We start from the raw sequence: 16,253 nt of genomic DNA, 5'->3' as shown, positions 1-16,253 counted from the left end.
TGTTGTGAAACAAAAACACAAAACCCAATTGCTTGTTTTCTGTACAATTTTTATTTTTTTATTTATAACAATATCTGTTATTTAGTTTGTAAAGTACTCCAACAAAAATTAAACATTATTCTCTTTCCAGAAGAAAGTCTGAGCCTCCATGCATTGTGTACTATAAAAGCTATGTGTCATTTTTCATTAAAAAAACAAACAAGGACTAATCAAAAACATTCTGAAAATGCATGTATGATTTTGCAAAAATGTTCTTTAGGTAAAATGATTGTACTTCTCTCTCAATTAAAGGCAAAACATATACAACAGCATAAAATATCACTTGCTGACAGGTAAGCAAAGTAAAAGGTTGTTATTGTAATTACATTAAAGATTGGTGTTACTTTCCACATGCATTAAGATATGGCTGACAGTAAGCAGCATTTTGAGACAGGCTGAGCGTAAGGACGTGTCAGAGCGACCAGAATGGTAGCATTAGCAGCAGCAGGGCACAGAGGAGTGAGAGATTAGAAAGACCAAATGAACACAATGCACTTAAAACTGAGTCATTACAAAAGCTGTGAACCTACAGACCTTGATCCTCTAAAGGTAAAAAGATAAATCAACTAGCCAGATTGATGTCATCTAGTCTTCACACCAAAGAAAAAATGGACTGGAGAAATACAAAGACAAACAAGACCCATCTCGATTTTACCATAATTGCAGTCTCCCTTTCCTTTTAAAGAGCCTTGTGACACAACTAAATGGTGCAGAAATGACACAGTCCATCAGTCTTGTTTCTGCTAAGGCCCCCCTGTCATAAGCACAGCAAACTGCCCACCCAAGAAGGCCTTCATTCATACCACCCCTTTACATCTGTAATCTCCACCCACCATTGTCTGGAATGTTCAAACCATTACCAACTTCCTCACTGTCCATCTCCATAAGCACACACCAAACGCCTCTCGATCTCGCGCTATAGCAACACATGAGCTCTAGCTGACATAAAATGTGATAAAAACAAACATACCTGTTTTACATCTTAAAGCCAACAGTATACGCTATACCGTAGCATATGGATTCTGTGCAAGGAAGACAATCATTTCATGGACATTGTTCTCAGAGAAGAAAATATGTGGAAACACTGTAGTTGCCATCTGGTATTGACATTTTACATGTGCTATACACAAACGGTGCTATCACAAATCTGTCTCACACAATCTTGCTAAAAAACTCTAGCAAGACAACATATGTACCGATTTAGAGAACTTTGAGTTTTGCCTTTCCCACTCAAAGTCAACACAAACGACAAACAGTTGGCACTGGTGACATGGAACAATGTTTTTTCTTTTCTATACAATTCATACAAAAATAAAAAATTAAAATTGCTCCAATGATAGCATCTTTTCTTCTGATTTTCTTGTTTCCATTTCATTTTGCACAGAGGTAGTGGCTATTTAGGTAAAGGGTAAGGGACAAAGTGTAAATTAAAAATCTCTCATAGAAAATGTTATTCATTTTTGACCAGAGGAATCTCAAAAGAACAAAATATAATACTGCAATCACATACAAAAGTAGTCCTTCATTTTTGTACATTGTATACAGTGTTCACACTTTTTGTCAATTTTCTCTCACACTTTTTATCGATTTTTTTGTTTTGTTTTGTTTTTCTTTAAAAGGTAAGAAGATGGGTTTGTTTGGAATAGCGTGATCCAGGCCAATGGACAGTTTATGTCAGGGGGTCCACAAGGGGCTCCTCATCTCCACGTGATAGCAACTCCTTCTTCTCGTCTGTGCTGGCCAGAGAGTTGCGGCTGTTGTGTGCTCCCATGTACAGAGTGGCATATACTGGGTTTGTGAAGTTGGTGGGCTGGAAAAAGGCAAAACATCATGCATTAGATATTATAAATAGAGACTACAACATATGCATATAAATACCTGTGTGTGGTATTTCTCTCTACCTTGTCTGGGTCCAGCGTGAAGTCTGCGTCTAGCAGCTCCCCAGCATCGTCTTCTGGCTCGCCCTCGTAGATCTTGTAGGCGGGGTTTCCAATTTCAACATTCATTGCTCCGTTTGTCATCCTTTGGTGCTGGAAGCCCTTAGCCCTACGCAAAATATTAAAAGCACAGTCATATATCTTTTCTTATTGAAGGTTTTTAAAGCCTTAACAGTGCAAGCGGGGGAACAGCCACATAATAAGGGGAGGGACGAGGCATCACATGACTCCCACCACCATCCAGGCTGAGGGAACTAAGCCACAGCACAGGCGCCGACACAAACTCAGCATTCATGTAGCCCATGACAGATCCAGACTCAGAGGACCTGGATACAGGATTGTTTATGTACACACTATTTTTAGGACCACAATAGATCCCCCAAAGTATGCTACGAATACCGGCATTATCTTTGGTCTCTAACTGTAAGTACATGCTAGATTCACATTTTCCAATCCGAGCTTTATAGAATGCTGACACACTGTCCAGCTCTCAATATGAGAGACAAAACCACAATACAAACCACAGCACAGTACAGTAAGTACAATATGGCAAAATATGATGGACAACAGTATGACAGATCTATTCAATGCATCTTTTCAATAGATCTGACATTGAGCCAGTCTGAAGAGGGCATTCAAAAGGAGATACTGTAGGAGAAGGATGAACTACAGCTCCCATTCACATCTGAGAGAATGGCACAACATCTACCACAGGACCAAACACTGCACAGCAAACCAAGATGTATGAGTACAAGAGAGGCAGAGAGAGAGAGAGCTTCAGGATGCAGAACTGAATGAGGAAATGGAAGGAAAGTGAAACCCTGGCAACCGTTACCGCAAGCGTCTGGAGCCGGTTTTGCTGAGCCGACTAGACCTGAGGAGCAGAGGAGATGCCATTACAGAGAGGAGAGGGAGAGGGCAGACCAAAGAAGGGAGAGAAAGGAAGAACGAGATAATTTAAAGGCAAAAAGAGGTTTCTACTGTCTCTTCTTTTGAATGAAAACGTTACCCACCCTCTCATCCTTCTTCTATACCAGAACAACGCTCCTGCAGCCAGCAGAATCAGTAGCAACAGCAGCAGCACGGGTATCACTATGGAGGCTGTGCCTACAAACACAAACAAACAAACATAAGACCATAAGAACCGTGCATTGAGAATGTTATCTCATTCCATGAAATTATATTAATGATGTCAAGGGAGTGTATACGTACGTCCACCTGAACCTGAGGAACTGTCACTGCTGGATATGGACTCACAGCGATGCCCCGCCCACCCAGGTGAACATCTACACACACAAACACACACTCAAAGTGAGATATGCATGCATGCAATCATACATTGGATATTTTCACACTCAATTAATGACATTTATGAGTGAAAACGCCGCTCCTCACCTGCACTCTGGTAGGCGTGTGATGGTGTTTATAGAGCACTGTCCATTAGCACAGTACTCATTTGTATCACATGTGTAACAGCTGGGCTGGACTCTTCCATCTGTGCAGCTGAAGAAGACAGACACACATTGTGAGTAGCAATGAAGAAGAACTAGACAGCTTTGCACATGTAGGTTTGTTTGTGTGCGTGTCTGTTTGTGTTGAGTAGAGAATGTGTATTACCGGCACGTGAAGTCTCCTGTAGATGTAAACCCGTTGCTGGGGATACAATCACCGTCGCGACAATAGTGACACCTGTCCACCTCACATGTGCTGCCACTGTACTGAGGCAGACAGCGGCACAATTTGGAGCCACTTTCACTCTGAAGACATGTGCCTTTGTTCAGGCAGTGGCCCTCACAGCTTCCTGCTCACACACACACGCAAACATGTAAGTGCAATGCCTAGCAGCCACATGATAATCTATTAGAGCGACTCCATTTGCATCAAAAGTATTTGAACACTGTTAAACTTGCATGTCTGCTAGATAGTAGGAGCACTCACTGTACTGGCACTGGTCACCCAGGAAGTCAGTTGGGCAGCTGCAGGTCGGCTGGTTTCCGGCACTAACTGTACAGTTGCCTCCATTGTTGCAGTAATCCCTACAGGTGTGCAGGTTACAGTTTGGCCCTGTAAAGCCTTTCAGGCACCGACATGTAGGAGAACCTGAGGAAGCAAAGTATTGTTACACTACCGTGCCAACAGAGACATAACACCTGCAAAGCCCTATTTTAGCCTATATTATTTTTATTTACGATGCACAAAAAAAAATAGATAACATAATATGGCAAAACCAGATTGCAATGTCAATATCTTACCTGTATGGGAAGGTGTGCATGTGCCTCCATTCTTGCAGAAGTCCCTGCACTGGTCTATCTCACATCTTTCTCCTCCATAGTTAGGCTGGCAGCGACATTTGGGCTGCTTGTGGGCATTCAGGGTACAGCTGCCACCGTTCAGACACTGGACCAAGCAGGGGCCACTAGGAGGAGCTGCAGGGGTGATGTTTTTCAGTCATACAGAATGAGTTCAGATCCCAGTGTGTGTATACGTTTGTATTTGGGAGTGTGTGTTTACTTACAGATAGGAGACAGGGTGGGAGTGGGCAGCTCCACACATGTGCCGTTGTCCAGTGTGCGTCCGTTGGGACAGATGCAGACTGGTCCGCTGGGGCTCAGCAGACACAGCCATTCACATTTCTTCCTGTCGCAGGGATTAGGCACTGCCAAAAACAGAGAGAAAATCTGTATTAAACCACTTACTAACTGCTTTAGTCCTCCTGTCTTCTCTGTCTTTTATTGAGAGTTGCTGATGTAAAGGGTTGTGTCTCTTTCCACTCACCCTCAGGTTGCTTGTAGCGGTGGTACAAAGCTATATCTGTGGCGTGGTTCATTCCAGTTGTCAGGTTCTCAATGGGGCCTTTGCCAAACTTATTCACTCTGAAGACGTAGTTGTTGATGTAGGTGACGCCATAGATGTAGTCCTCAAAGATATCGATGCTGAAGGGGTGATGGAGCACTGTGAAGGAACAGAGGAGACATGTTATGGAAGATTCACAGACAGCATACCTGCTAAAATGTCCATTCTTGCATTTTCATCCCAAATGGAAAATGCAACTGACACATGGATACAAAAACACAATTGGTATGGATTACAGAATGTGCCACTCAACTGTTCTTATTGCCGTTTACAGCCACAACAACATCGCTGCCATTCAGCCTCACACTGCAGATCAACGAGAGTTTAGCATCAGCCCAGAACAGACGTTCGTTGAAGTAGTCCACCGCTAGACCTTTAAGATAAGAGAGTAGTATAATAAAAAACAGAAAGATTAGAATTGAAACATATGTACACTTTGCATTTAGTATAAAACTAAATAGTATACATTAGATAATTCATCCTCATCCTCCGCACCCACCATTAAAATACATTTCAGTTAAGCTGGTGTTCCACACAGAGCACTGCCGTTTGCACTGCCTGCATTCCCACTATAAACCAAAGTCTCTGTAGGTATGTATACAAATATTTTTATATTCATTGTTTTATTTTATCATTTTTAAATGATCAATTATATGAGTAGTGTAAAGGAGCTACAACTTTTAATTGAACGCACTAAATCACATTTGTAACCTCGAGTGGAGAATGTGTGTTTGCATGTTTTACCAGTTGGCCACTGGATGTTTTCTTCCACCAGCGTCTCCCTCATTGTTCCGTCCATTGCAGCCGTTTCAATCTTGGGATGATTCCCCCAGTCGGCCCAGTACATTTTCCTAATGAAAGAAATGTGAAAGCTCAATTTATTAGTGCTGTTATCTATTAAATACTTTTGCATTTGCATTCTCACTATCCGCTCACCCTCTCTGGGGGTCGACCACAATGGCGTAAGGCTCATCGATCATGCCGGAGATGAGCGTTTTGCGGTGGCGTCCTCCACTTATCTGGGCCACCTCGATGACGTCTCTGCCAGAGTCAGTCCAGTATAAGTTCCCTGCCACCCAGTCCACAGCAATGCCACGGGGCATCTTCAGATCCGGGATCTGACCACCGACACACAGAAACAGTACTCAGAACCTCCATCGTTGGACACACACCTAGGTACAAGCACATAAATACTGTACACACTCACCTCCACGTTTGTGACCCTCGACTCACTTTGGCGTCGGTTACGGTTGCTATTTGGGGAGGAGGAGGAAGAAGGCAAATCATAGGAGGAAATCCGTCCTGTGTGCCAGTTTGTCCAGTAAATGCGGTTTGACTTGATATGCAGGTCCATGGCATCAATGCGCACGTTGGCATCGCCCTGGAAGACCTGCTCATAGCGCCAGTTTGGCATGGAAGGGTCCAGGCTGCGGATCTCGCTGTCGTCAGCGATGTAGAGCACTTGTCTCGGAGCTGGGATTGCACAAAAAGTCATGTCAGGCCGGGAAAATAACCAACAGATATTGTAGTAGATTGAAGAGATGCGAGAAAAAGCACTGGAATTCAGAGTTTTTATGGTATATAGTACATCAACTTGAAAGACTAAGTGTCTATTAGAGGGGGAAGCACTCACCATCAGCCTTGCAGGTGTCATTGATTCTGGCAAAGTGTTTGTGGCAGATACACTTGTGGGAACCCTTAGTGTTGTTGCAGATGTGGGAACACACACCAAACTGCTTGCACTCGTTCTTATCTGTGAAACGCCCCAAGGCCACATGAAGCACATTACAACAAGTCGTTTTAAGAGCACATTGCCACCGCAACATGTGATAACACATACATATTTGAAACACGTAGAGTATGTGAAGGAAAACTGTACCTTCACAGCGGTTACGTCCATTGGACTGGAAGCCTGGTTTGCAGGTGCAGAAAGAGTCGGTGCCGTTCACCACGCAATGAGCTTCATCTCCATCTCCACACACTGTCCTGTTACTGCGGCAGTCATTCAGCACCGTGTCTGCAGGCACAGGAACAGGTGGTATAAGACAAGATAAGATGCATTCAGAAGGACAACCACCAATTTATTAAGACATTTATACTGAGACGCAACACACCTTTCTTATTGCAGTTGATTTCATCAGAACCATAGTCCTCGCAGTCATTGAAGTAGTTGCAGCGCAGGACAGAGCTGATGCAGAGACCACTAGAGCACTGGAACTCATCTTTCTGACACACTGGTCTGGAAGGAGTCGATGCTGGAGGAGTGACAGAGAGGTTAGATCCCAATAAAGGATATATAATCACATAGCAGTTAGCATACAATGCTTTCCTGAGTTGTTTATTTCACTTTACAGTTTATAGTCTCTTTAAAACATGAAATAGAAAAGAATAAACAAACTCACGGCAGTTGACTTCATCGCTGTTGTCCCCACAGTTGTTGACAGTATCACAGCGTTTTGATAAAGGTAGACACACGCGATCGTTATGACAGCGGAACTGCCTTCTTGGGGGGCACTGGAATTTAACTAAGGGACAGAAGGGGAAAAACATTAAGAAAGAGAGGGATTGCTTTTAGGAAGGGTATCAACTGGGTAATTTTTTTAAGAACACTGTTGACTGTGAACAGAGATTATTACCACACTCCTCTGGATTCTCATCTGAGTTGTCTCCACAGTCGTCCTCGCCGTCACACTTCCAGCCCAGGGGTTTACAAAGGGTGTTGTTGCACTGGAACTCGTCCAGGGGGCAGTGTCTACCCACTGAAACACGGCAGTGAGAGAACAGGACAGAGGAATGAATAACACAGAACATCCGCTGCTGACACACAAGCATCCAGGAGATACAACAAGTGTCTTCCTTACCTCCAGTGTCACATTTCTCCTCATCGCTGCCATCCAAACAGTCAACATCAGCATCGCAGCGCCAGCGGATGGCTATGCAATGGCCATTTTTGCACTGGAACTGATCACTGTCACACTTCACATCACAGCCATTCTGTAACAAACCAAAGCATGATTCTTGTAAGTGCCTTTAGTGTGTCAATGTTCAAAGCAGAATAAAGGAGTAATATGGTTGAGGGATACCTCATCTGAACCGTCAGCACAGTCGTGGTCTCCATCACACTTCCAGCGGCCGGCAATGCAGCGGCCATTTGTGCATGAGAACTCGCTTTCCGAACACTTACGAGGCACTGAGGATAGAGAGAAAGCAGCTTAGAAGACTGAGAGTGAATGATTGAGCAGGAACGGAGAGGAAAGGCGAGTAGCAAAGAGGCGTTAGGGAAGGAAAAAGAGGAAGAGAAAGGAGGGAAAAAGCCGAAAAGGAGGCTCTGTCGAGAGTCTGACATACATGAATATTATAAGGCTGATAATTCATATGACAGTAATAACTCATGGAGTGCAGGTGGGGATGGTGCAACATTCTCTACGCGGTATGTTGTGGAAGAGCTAGAGGAGCAGTAGGGATTGAAAAGGAAGGAAAAGGATCACAGAACGAAAGACAAGCTGGGGGGGGGGCACACGAAAGACTGGGTAGCTAAGATTGTGTATGGTTGAGCTGAAACTGTGAAAACACCTACCTCTGGCTCACATCAACAGGCCAGTGTGAAATGCAAAATAGACATGAAATGACGTGAGGTGTGCAAATGGCCACAGAACTTATTAATGCAAAAATGGAAATCAAAGTCTCAACCATGCGTGTAGTCGAGTAATTATAACAGACAAACACACCGTGAAAGGTGATACATTGCTAACTAAAACTCATTGCATCTGATATCATGTTATAAATAATTGCTTTCATGCAGACTGTGATGAACTGTGGTTGTGGCTATGTGAGTGAGGAGCAAAGTAAAATACAGAGGGGAACCTACCACACTTGTCTTCATCAGAGTTGTCCCCACAGTCGTTGTCGTAGTCGCATTGCCACCGGCCAGGCACACAGCGGTTGTTTTTACAGCGGAACTGGTATGGCTCACATGTACGCTCATCTGAGCACCAAACAGACATGATTAGTACAAGCATGGCCCTGTAACTGACTTCCTTTCCCCATCGTTCACCCTGTCCTTACCACACTCTTCTTTGGGTTCATCCGAGGCGTCTCCACAGTCATCCTCTCCGTCACACTTCCAGCGGGCCGGGATGCAGCGCCCCGAGTCCTTACAGCGGAACTCATCCACACCACATGTCATCTGAGCTGCAATATAAATGGTTTAATGGATTAGACACGGTGACACTAGACATGGGAATAAAGGCTTAGTCACTCTGTTTCTGTTACAGAATTAACAGATAACAAATAGATAGAAATGTTATTCTTAAGCTTCAATAATGGCTAACTTAATAATGAATCTCTAAATAATCTTTGTGGCTGTGGTTTCTTATTCTAAACTCAAATAGCACGTGAAATATTCTCTATATTTATATTTTAATTGTTTGCTGAAATCAAGAGCCTCCAATCAATATTATCAGTCAGGAAGTATTAGAGGACCGTGTTCTTGCTGTGAAGAGAAGAGAATATGAGTGGCGGCTTACTGCAGTTGGCAGGCTCATCAGATCCGTCCACGCAGTCATTGTCCCTGTCACACACCCACACCCGTGGGATACAGCGCTTGGTGATGGCACACTGGAACTGGTTGGGGGCACACGTCACTTCCGCTGCACAACAAATACATAGAAACTCCCTTAAATACAGAGAAACTGCTACCTCAACACACATTTTCCAAATACAAATGACTGCAATGCTAAAGTTCTGCAAGTGGCCCCGTGAGGCTGCTATGTGTGTTACATAATAACACGGTTATTTTTGCTATTCTTCTTGCAGCCTTGCAGTTAAAGCTGTTAAAATGTAAATTTTGACCAGGATGGCATGGCAGAACACTTCATGTCATCTCCCTCTGTGGAGGATGAATGTGCTCAGAAAATGTCATGGCAATTACATTATACAACATCATTTGGCCTAAGGGTATTGCTAAAGGAAAGGTCAAAATGGACAGAGATGTGTTCAGCAATTTTAGTGTTCAGCAATTTATCTGCTCATTAGAATGTTGAGATACAGTATGTATAACTGTGGCCTATGTAGGCAAAAGACAAAAAGTCAAAGAGGTGACTATAAAAAGTAGATTTCCTACAGCGGGGACAAAGTTATGTTTAAGCTTCCATTTCTATAGATCACTTTTTGGACCATTATGGATAAACTGACAAACAGACACACTGGACCAAAGTCACGATTGGCAGGCATTCCCACCAGCCTGGCAAAAGAATACAAATAACAGAGGCCAAAGGGAAGTAAAAGGACAATGAGACTCACGACAGTCCTTCTCATCCTCTCCCTCTCCACAGTTGTCCTGTCCGTTGCAACGGAAGATGCCCGGGATGCAGCGACTGGGGTGGGTACATTTAAACTGACTTGGCAGGCACACATGGATGTCTGGAAAGAGAGAGACAACAAACCCAAAATGATATGGGTTATTATAGTTACACACAAGTAAAACAATTATATTATATAAATTAATGAAGGTGTGTACCGCAATTGGCCTCATCAGAGTTATCTTGGCAGTCATTGTCCCCGTCACAGATGTAGGCCGGGTTGGTGCAGATGCCCGTCCCACACTGGAACTGGCCCGGTCGGCATTTAAACTCAGCTATGGGCAGAAAACATAGCATATTATTAAGCAGACCAAACAAAACTGCAACAACCAACGCTATCATTGTAGTCATACTGGAATCATCACTCACGGCAGTCTGCAGGCTCGTCTGAGCGGTCCCCGCAGTCATCCTCAGTGTCACACTTCCACCAGAAGGGAATGCACTTGTCATTTTTGCAAACAAACTTGAAGGGACAGAAAAGGAAAAGAAAATGTTTTTCAAGTTATTTATGTTGGAAAAAATGTACTGTAAAGAAATCAGTATAAAAAAGTGAATAATGAGTTAATACAGGTTAAACCAATAGCCTCTAGCTAAGATAAGATAAGATGGACCTTTATTAATCCCCGTGGGGAAATTCAGTTGTTTAAACAGCAACAGGGTAAGATTGAAAAACAGGACAGCACAGAAATGATATACAGTTCAGTAACTTTTAAAATAAGAAATTAATTAAATGAACATATATAAATATTTGGGTCGTATATACATATTAAATATATTTACATGTATGTGTGCCGGTAAAGCTAGCTTACCTGACTTGCGGTGCAGTTAGACAAGCACTGTTTGCCATCGGCTGCTAGGTAAAAGTTGGTGGGGCAGGCACACTTGTAGCCCCCTCCAGGTGAGAGCAGACACAGGTTACTGCAGCCTCCATTGTTATCTTGGCAGGGGTGGCCGACCACTAAAGAACAAGCAACGTAGATTCATCAGACAAGACATAGATTAAGATTTACATGTTGTTGTGAATGACGAGCAACTTGGTTTTACCTTCAGGCTGGCGGTACGGGTGGTAAATGTGGACGTCCATCGGTCTGTGTAAGGTACTGATCAGGACGGTCTTGTTGATTCCCAGAGTTTTATGACATCTGTTGATGGACTTTGTCTCCCAGTCTGTCCAGTAGATGTACTCCTCAAAAAGAGTCATAGCAAAGATGTGGGGAATATCCTGAACTAGAACTACAGAAGCAAAGGTAGAAAGACAAGTACGTTAGTAACAACAACTTTAATATGACACCAACACACTTTAAATGAGTTTATGTGTGTGTTACCTGTGTGTCTGTTGGACCCATCCAGACTGGCAAATGCGATGTAGTCCTCCCGAGCATCAGCCCAGTAGATGCGGTCATTAATAAAGTCCAGTGTGAGGCCATTGGGCCATGTGATCTTATCCTCTATAATGGCACTCCTGTTAGAGCCATCCATCCCGATCCTTCCTATGTGGGGCGTGTCTCCCCAGTCTGACCAGTACAGGTACCTGTCAGGGATACTCTGAATTAGTTTAGGATATTGGTCATTACAAATCAGAATTTGACACCAACTACGTTCCAGACATCTCATGTTTGTTAACTAAAACATTGAATTTCAAACCACTTGCAAAATCGCACAAGTGTTTAAATATACATAATATACATGTACTGTCGCTAACAACTGATTAAGTTGGTTAACTCAGGAGTACATTAATTGATTGTGATAGTTAAGTGCACCAATGAAATAAATATTCCCTGCTCACAGATATCTTTGCTGCTGCTTTTTGACCCAGATCTTTTAAAGTTGTCTCGCTCTTACCCATAGCGCACGTCCACAGCCACAGCGCGGGGCTCTCTCAGGCCGCTGTTGACCAGAACTGTCCGGTACGCTCCGTTCAGCTTTGACACCTCAATTGTGTCCCGTCCCTTATCACACCAGTACAGGTTTCCCCCGACCCAATCCACTGCCAGACCGTCTGGGTTACTTAGCGATGTGCGATGAAGGACCTGACAAATTAGCACGGATTCTTGATTCATTTTCCTTGGTTTTTACTGCACAGTCATGCAAAATGAATGAATTCCTTTTTATATGCTGCTATTATGTCCGTTCTCCACACTGACCTGTACGTCACTGCCGTTGATGTGCATGCGCCGGATCATGCTGCCCTGGGTGGTCACATCTGTCCAATAAATCCTCTCCTCGCGAACGTCGAAATCCAGAGCCACAGCATTGTTCAAGCCCTGTCAAAGCACAGGAGCTGCATCAGTCTGGGCCAGAGATAAACCCCCGTTTGCAGGATTTCTAAGCCCTCCATAAGCTTTATCTGAAAGTCTCACCTGTTTGAGAAGTGTGTAGTTGGAGCCGTCTAAATTGAGCCTCCTCAGATAGTAGCGGTTGGCAAATATCAGGAAGGGTTCTTCATCTGCAGGGAGGGGGAGACATCATATACGATTAGATTTATCCAAAACGCTTCCTGAATGTTATTAAACTTGTCTTGTTTCTTACCAGAGGTGGATTTGCATATGGTGGGGTTTTCAGGGCTAAGCTGGAAACCCTCCACACACAGACAGTGGAAGCTGCCGTGTGTGTTGATGCAGCGCTGCGTGCAGGGATAGGTGGTTGTGCACTCATCTATGTCGACACAAGTCTTCCCGTCATCTTTCAGACGGAAGCCAGGATGGCATCTACACTGTGAGGGGGCAAAGAGCAAAGCAGGTAAGCAACAGTGCATGCTGTTAGTGGAGAGCTAAAGTCAGATTTGCTCAGTGTTTGCCTGTTACCTTAAAGCCTATTTTAAGGTCTTCACAGAGCTGGGAGCAGCCGCTCAGTTTGCTGTTCAGGCACTCGTTAACGAAACAGTTCAGCTCATCGGAGCCATCGCCACAGTCGTCCTTATGGTCACAGAGCAATGTCTCATTGATACAGTTCCCATTGTTGCAAGCGTATCCAGTGTCGTTGCATTTCTTCTCTGTGAAAGGTAAGAAAGATAGGAAATCAGAAACAAAATGTTAACCAGCAGCTAGTATCATTTCAGATTCTCAACATTTAGTCACAGCTCTTGAGAGTGCTTTCAAATATGTTTTTTTGTATTGGTCACTTTTATGTGCAATAACATGTTCTTATGATGGATGGGCCTTATCCATGTTTTCTTACTTTACTTTTGATCTGCTGCTAATGCTTTAATGTTGCTTGTCCACATTGTCCATATCACACAGGTGTTTATTAACGTCTTGATTAATCTAATAGATATAAAATAATGTAAATTAAAGAACAATTTCTTCTGGAGTGCGTGTGTGAAATTAACCTGGGCCGTTGCAGTGTGGGTTCTTGGGGGCTTCATCAGAGTGGTCATGGCAGTCAAAGTCTCCGTCACACTCCCATGAACTCTGGATGAGGCAGCGTCCGTTGGCACAGCGGAACTCGCTGGGTCTACATGTCGGATATTCTGCAGCAAAAAAAAGCACAGAGGGTTGAACTCATTGTTAAAAGGGAGGAGGAGGAGGAGGAGGAGGAGGAGGAGGAGGAGGAGGAGGAGGAGGAGGAGGAGGAGGAGGAGGAGGAGGAGGAGGAGGAGGAGGAGGAGGAGGAGGAGGGAGGAGGAGGAGGAGAGTTTTTTTTTTTTTTTTTTTTTTTTTTTTTTTAAATCTGCCCATCAGGAATAAGAGGTCATGGTTTCACTCACCACACTCCTGGGACTCATCTGAGCCATCGCTGCAGTCGTTGTCATGGTCGCACACAAAGTGCTTGGGGATACACTGTCGGTTCTGGCACATGAACTCGTTGCTGCTGCACGTGTCGTTGAACACTGAGACATATACATATTTGGTGAGTGAATGAGGTAAATGCACCCCTCCATGTGCAGTACAGATGTATGTCTTTCTTTGCCTCTATGAATTCTTATTTTGACCAAATCCAACCCCAGCCTGCACTCACCACATCCGGCTTTCACGCTCTCGTCAGCCCCATCAGGACAGTCTTTGTCTCCGTCACACTTCCAACGCTGAGGGATACACATGTGTGATCCAGGACATTGGAACGCCTCAGGACTGCAGGTTTTGGTTTCTGGGATGGAAATAGATTATTTAAAATGAGATTTTGTTTCGTGAAAACTGTATAATCCCAAATAACATTTGTTTTTAAGCTATGACAAAAACCTAAAATGTGTTGCCTACATGCTAATATTTTAGTCCATATTACACTTGATTATTGTGCAGTAGTCACCAGATGAATTTAAGCTCAAATCTAAATATTATCACAATAATAGTCTAATAATGTTATGCATGTTCAACTGTATTTTTTCCACAGAACCCACTGATGTCAATATACCTTGTGTGCTTAATATATTAATGTTAATGTTTCTTGTATATATATTCATTAATGATTTGTGTCCAACACTCACTGCACTTGCTGTCCTCGTCACTGCTGTCTCCACAGTCGTCGGCTCCATCACACACCCAGCGGTTGGGAATGCAGCGATGGTTCCCACACTCAAACTGAGTGGCTGAGCAGAACTTATCTAGAGGTCCAGAAAGAATGTATAAATAACTAAATACAAGTGCCAAAACAGTCTGTTGCAATTTAGCTTGTTTGGGGCTCTGGTATCTAAACTTACCACAGTTAGCCTCGTCTGCACCGTTCTCACAGTCATTCTCCTTATCGCAGGTCCAGCTCAAAGGGATACAACGTCCACTAGGACATGTGAAGAAATGCATTGGACACTTGGTTTTCCTGCTCCCTACCAGTGACAGAGAATTGGCAAGTCAGAGGAGAAAATATATTAGGATTTGAGCCAGAATGAGAAGAAAAACAGGAAACACATTTTAACACTGAAACGATTTTTAAGGAGAACGTTCTCCCGAACTACAATTTAATGGATGAAAACATGTGCTGTTTTTGTTCCACTTGGAACAATCCAAAATGGATATCTCGCTCTGATCCATCTGTGGATTTTTTTTGTTGAAAATATGCAAGTAGAATACCTGGGCAATTCCTTTCATCTGAGAAGTCTCCACAGTCATTAGCTCCGTCACACATCCATGAAGAGGCATAGCAGAGTGTGGTGAACTCGCACTTCTGAAATGTCACTCCCTTCACTCCAAGATGGAAGTAGCTGGAGCAGTCCGTAGCAGCTTGAAAAAAAACAGCAGCAATATTTTTTTACTGTAGGCAAGTAGAAAGTGTTAGCCATTTTATACAACATTTACTTTACTGAATGAATCGGATCATTTTGACTTACTGCAGTTCATCTCATCACTGGCATCTTCACAGTCCACTTTCTGGTTACACTTGCTGGAGTTGGAGATGCAGCCTCCACTTCTGCACTGAACTTGATCAACTGTGCACAGTGTGGCTGACAAACACAAAAACATGAGACAATGTTTATTAAATTGAAAATGTAATTTGACCGTAAGAACTCCTTTAATCTGGAGACTGGACTCACCGTTACAGAAGACTTCGTCAGAATTGTCCCCGCAGTCGTCCTGCCCGTTGCACAGGAGCTGTGCCCCACACAGCGGCTGTTTACACAGCGTCTGTAACCCTTCTTGCACACCCGGTTGGCTGAGAACCAGACACGCAATGATACATTACAAATGTCAACAACAAAAATATAGTTTGAAGTGTTTTGACTAAGAGAAAGCTTCCACTTACCCACAGGTAGGACTGTTTCTCATCAGACTTGTCTTTGCAGTGGGCCATGCCATCACAAGTCAGCGTGTAGTTAATACAATCTCCATTTCCACACTCAAACTCATCAAGGTTGTTACATGTAGTGTTAAGGGCTGTGAGAAATAAACAGAAAAATGTACTTTGTATTTGATCATGTGTCAATGCACAATATAAATAAATGGTATGCAACACTCTATCATAAGAATCATTAATAAATATCAAAATGAAAGTTAGTTAAAAAAAACAAGGGTAAATACTTGGTTTCTGATATATGTATAAATGTTGTGTTTTAAATGTTTTGCTAACAATTTCTTAAAGCTTCACAAATTATTTTGTCAGCATTAACACAAACTTAATGACACAAACTAATCAT

The 16,253-nt window shown here is 43.2% G+C and overlaps 1 protein-coding gene across 1 annotated transcript; it reads right to left on the bottom strand.

The window, feature by feature from the left end:
• Positions 1–28: 28 nt before the first annotated feature.
• On the bottom strand, positions 29–16,049 carry LOC117533108 (low-density lipoprotein receptor-related protein 1-like). Its single transcript, XM_034196741.1, has 45 exons — positions 15,864–16,049; positions 15,654–15,772; positions 15,450–15,563; positions 15,193–15,342; positions 14,826–14,948; positions 14,613–14,729; positions 14,147–14,275; positions 13,896–14,018; positions 13,518–13,658; positions 12,994–13,181; positions 12,719–12,902; positions 12,550–12,635; positions 12,334–12,453; positions 12,032–12,219; positions 11,515–11,720; positions 11,234–11,422; positions 10,999–11,147; positions 10,559–10,652; positions 10,348–10,464; positions 10,131–10,250; positions 9,356–9,478; positions 8,895–9,020; positions 8,698–8,814; positions 7,913–8,019; positions 7,691–7,823; positions 7,466–7,588; positions 7,232–7,354; positions 6,944–7,084; positions 6,709–6,846; positions 6,463–6,582; positions 6,037–6,302; positions 5,766–5,947; positions 5,574–5,680; positions 5,083–5,202; positions 4,752–4,928; positions 4,492–4,632; positions 4,229–4,402; positions 3,915–4,076; positions 3,594–3,777; positions 3,372–3,479; positions 3,189–3,262; positions 2,990–3,083; positions 2,812–2,850; positions 1,941–2,085; positions 29–1,849 (listed from the first exon to the last, which is right to left on the bottom strand). Exons 1-45 carry the CDS (start codon positions 15,908–15,910, stop codon positions 1,709–1,711), a joined length of 6,069 nt encoding a protein of 2,022 aa, XP_034052632.1. The 5' UTR covers positions 15,911–16,049; the 3' UTR covers positions 29–1,708.
• Between the last annotated feature and the right edge of the window lie 204 nt (positions 16,050–16,253).

The sequence above is a fragment of the Gymnodraco acuticeps genome, unplaced genomic scaffold (assembly GCF_902827175.1).
Source record: "Gymnodraco acuticeps unplaced genomic scaffold, fGymAcu1.1, whole genome shotgun sequence".
NCBI lineage: Eukaryota > Metazoa > Chordata > Actinopteri > Perciformes > Bathydraconidae > Gymnodraco > Gymnodraco acuticeps.
This window is presented reverse-complemented; position numbering and strand designations above follow the sequence as displayed.

Excerpts from the sequence above, each read along its gene's own strand:
- LOC117533108 (XM_034196741.1), bottom strand. The coding sequence starts at position 15,910 with ATGGCCCACTGCAAAGACAAGTCTGATGAGAAACAGTCCTACCTGTG. Across the intron at positions 6,847-6,943 it reads AATCAACTGCAATAAGAAAG|ACACGGTGCTGAATGACTGC; the intron begins GTGTGTTGCGTC and ends CTGTGCCTGCAG. Across the intron at positions 3,778-3,914 it reads GGGTGACCAGTGCCAGTACA|GAAGCTGTGAGGGCCACTGC; the intron begins GTGAGTGCTCCT and ends GTGTGTGAGCAG.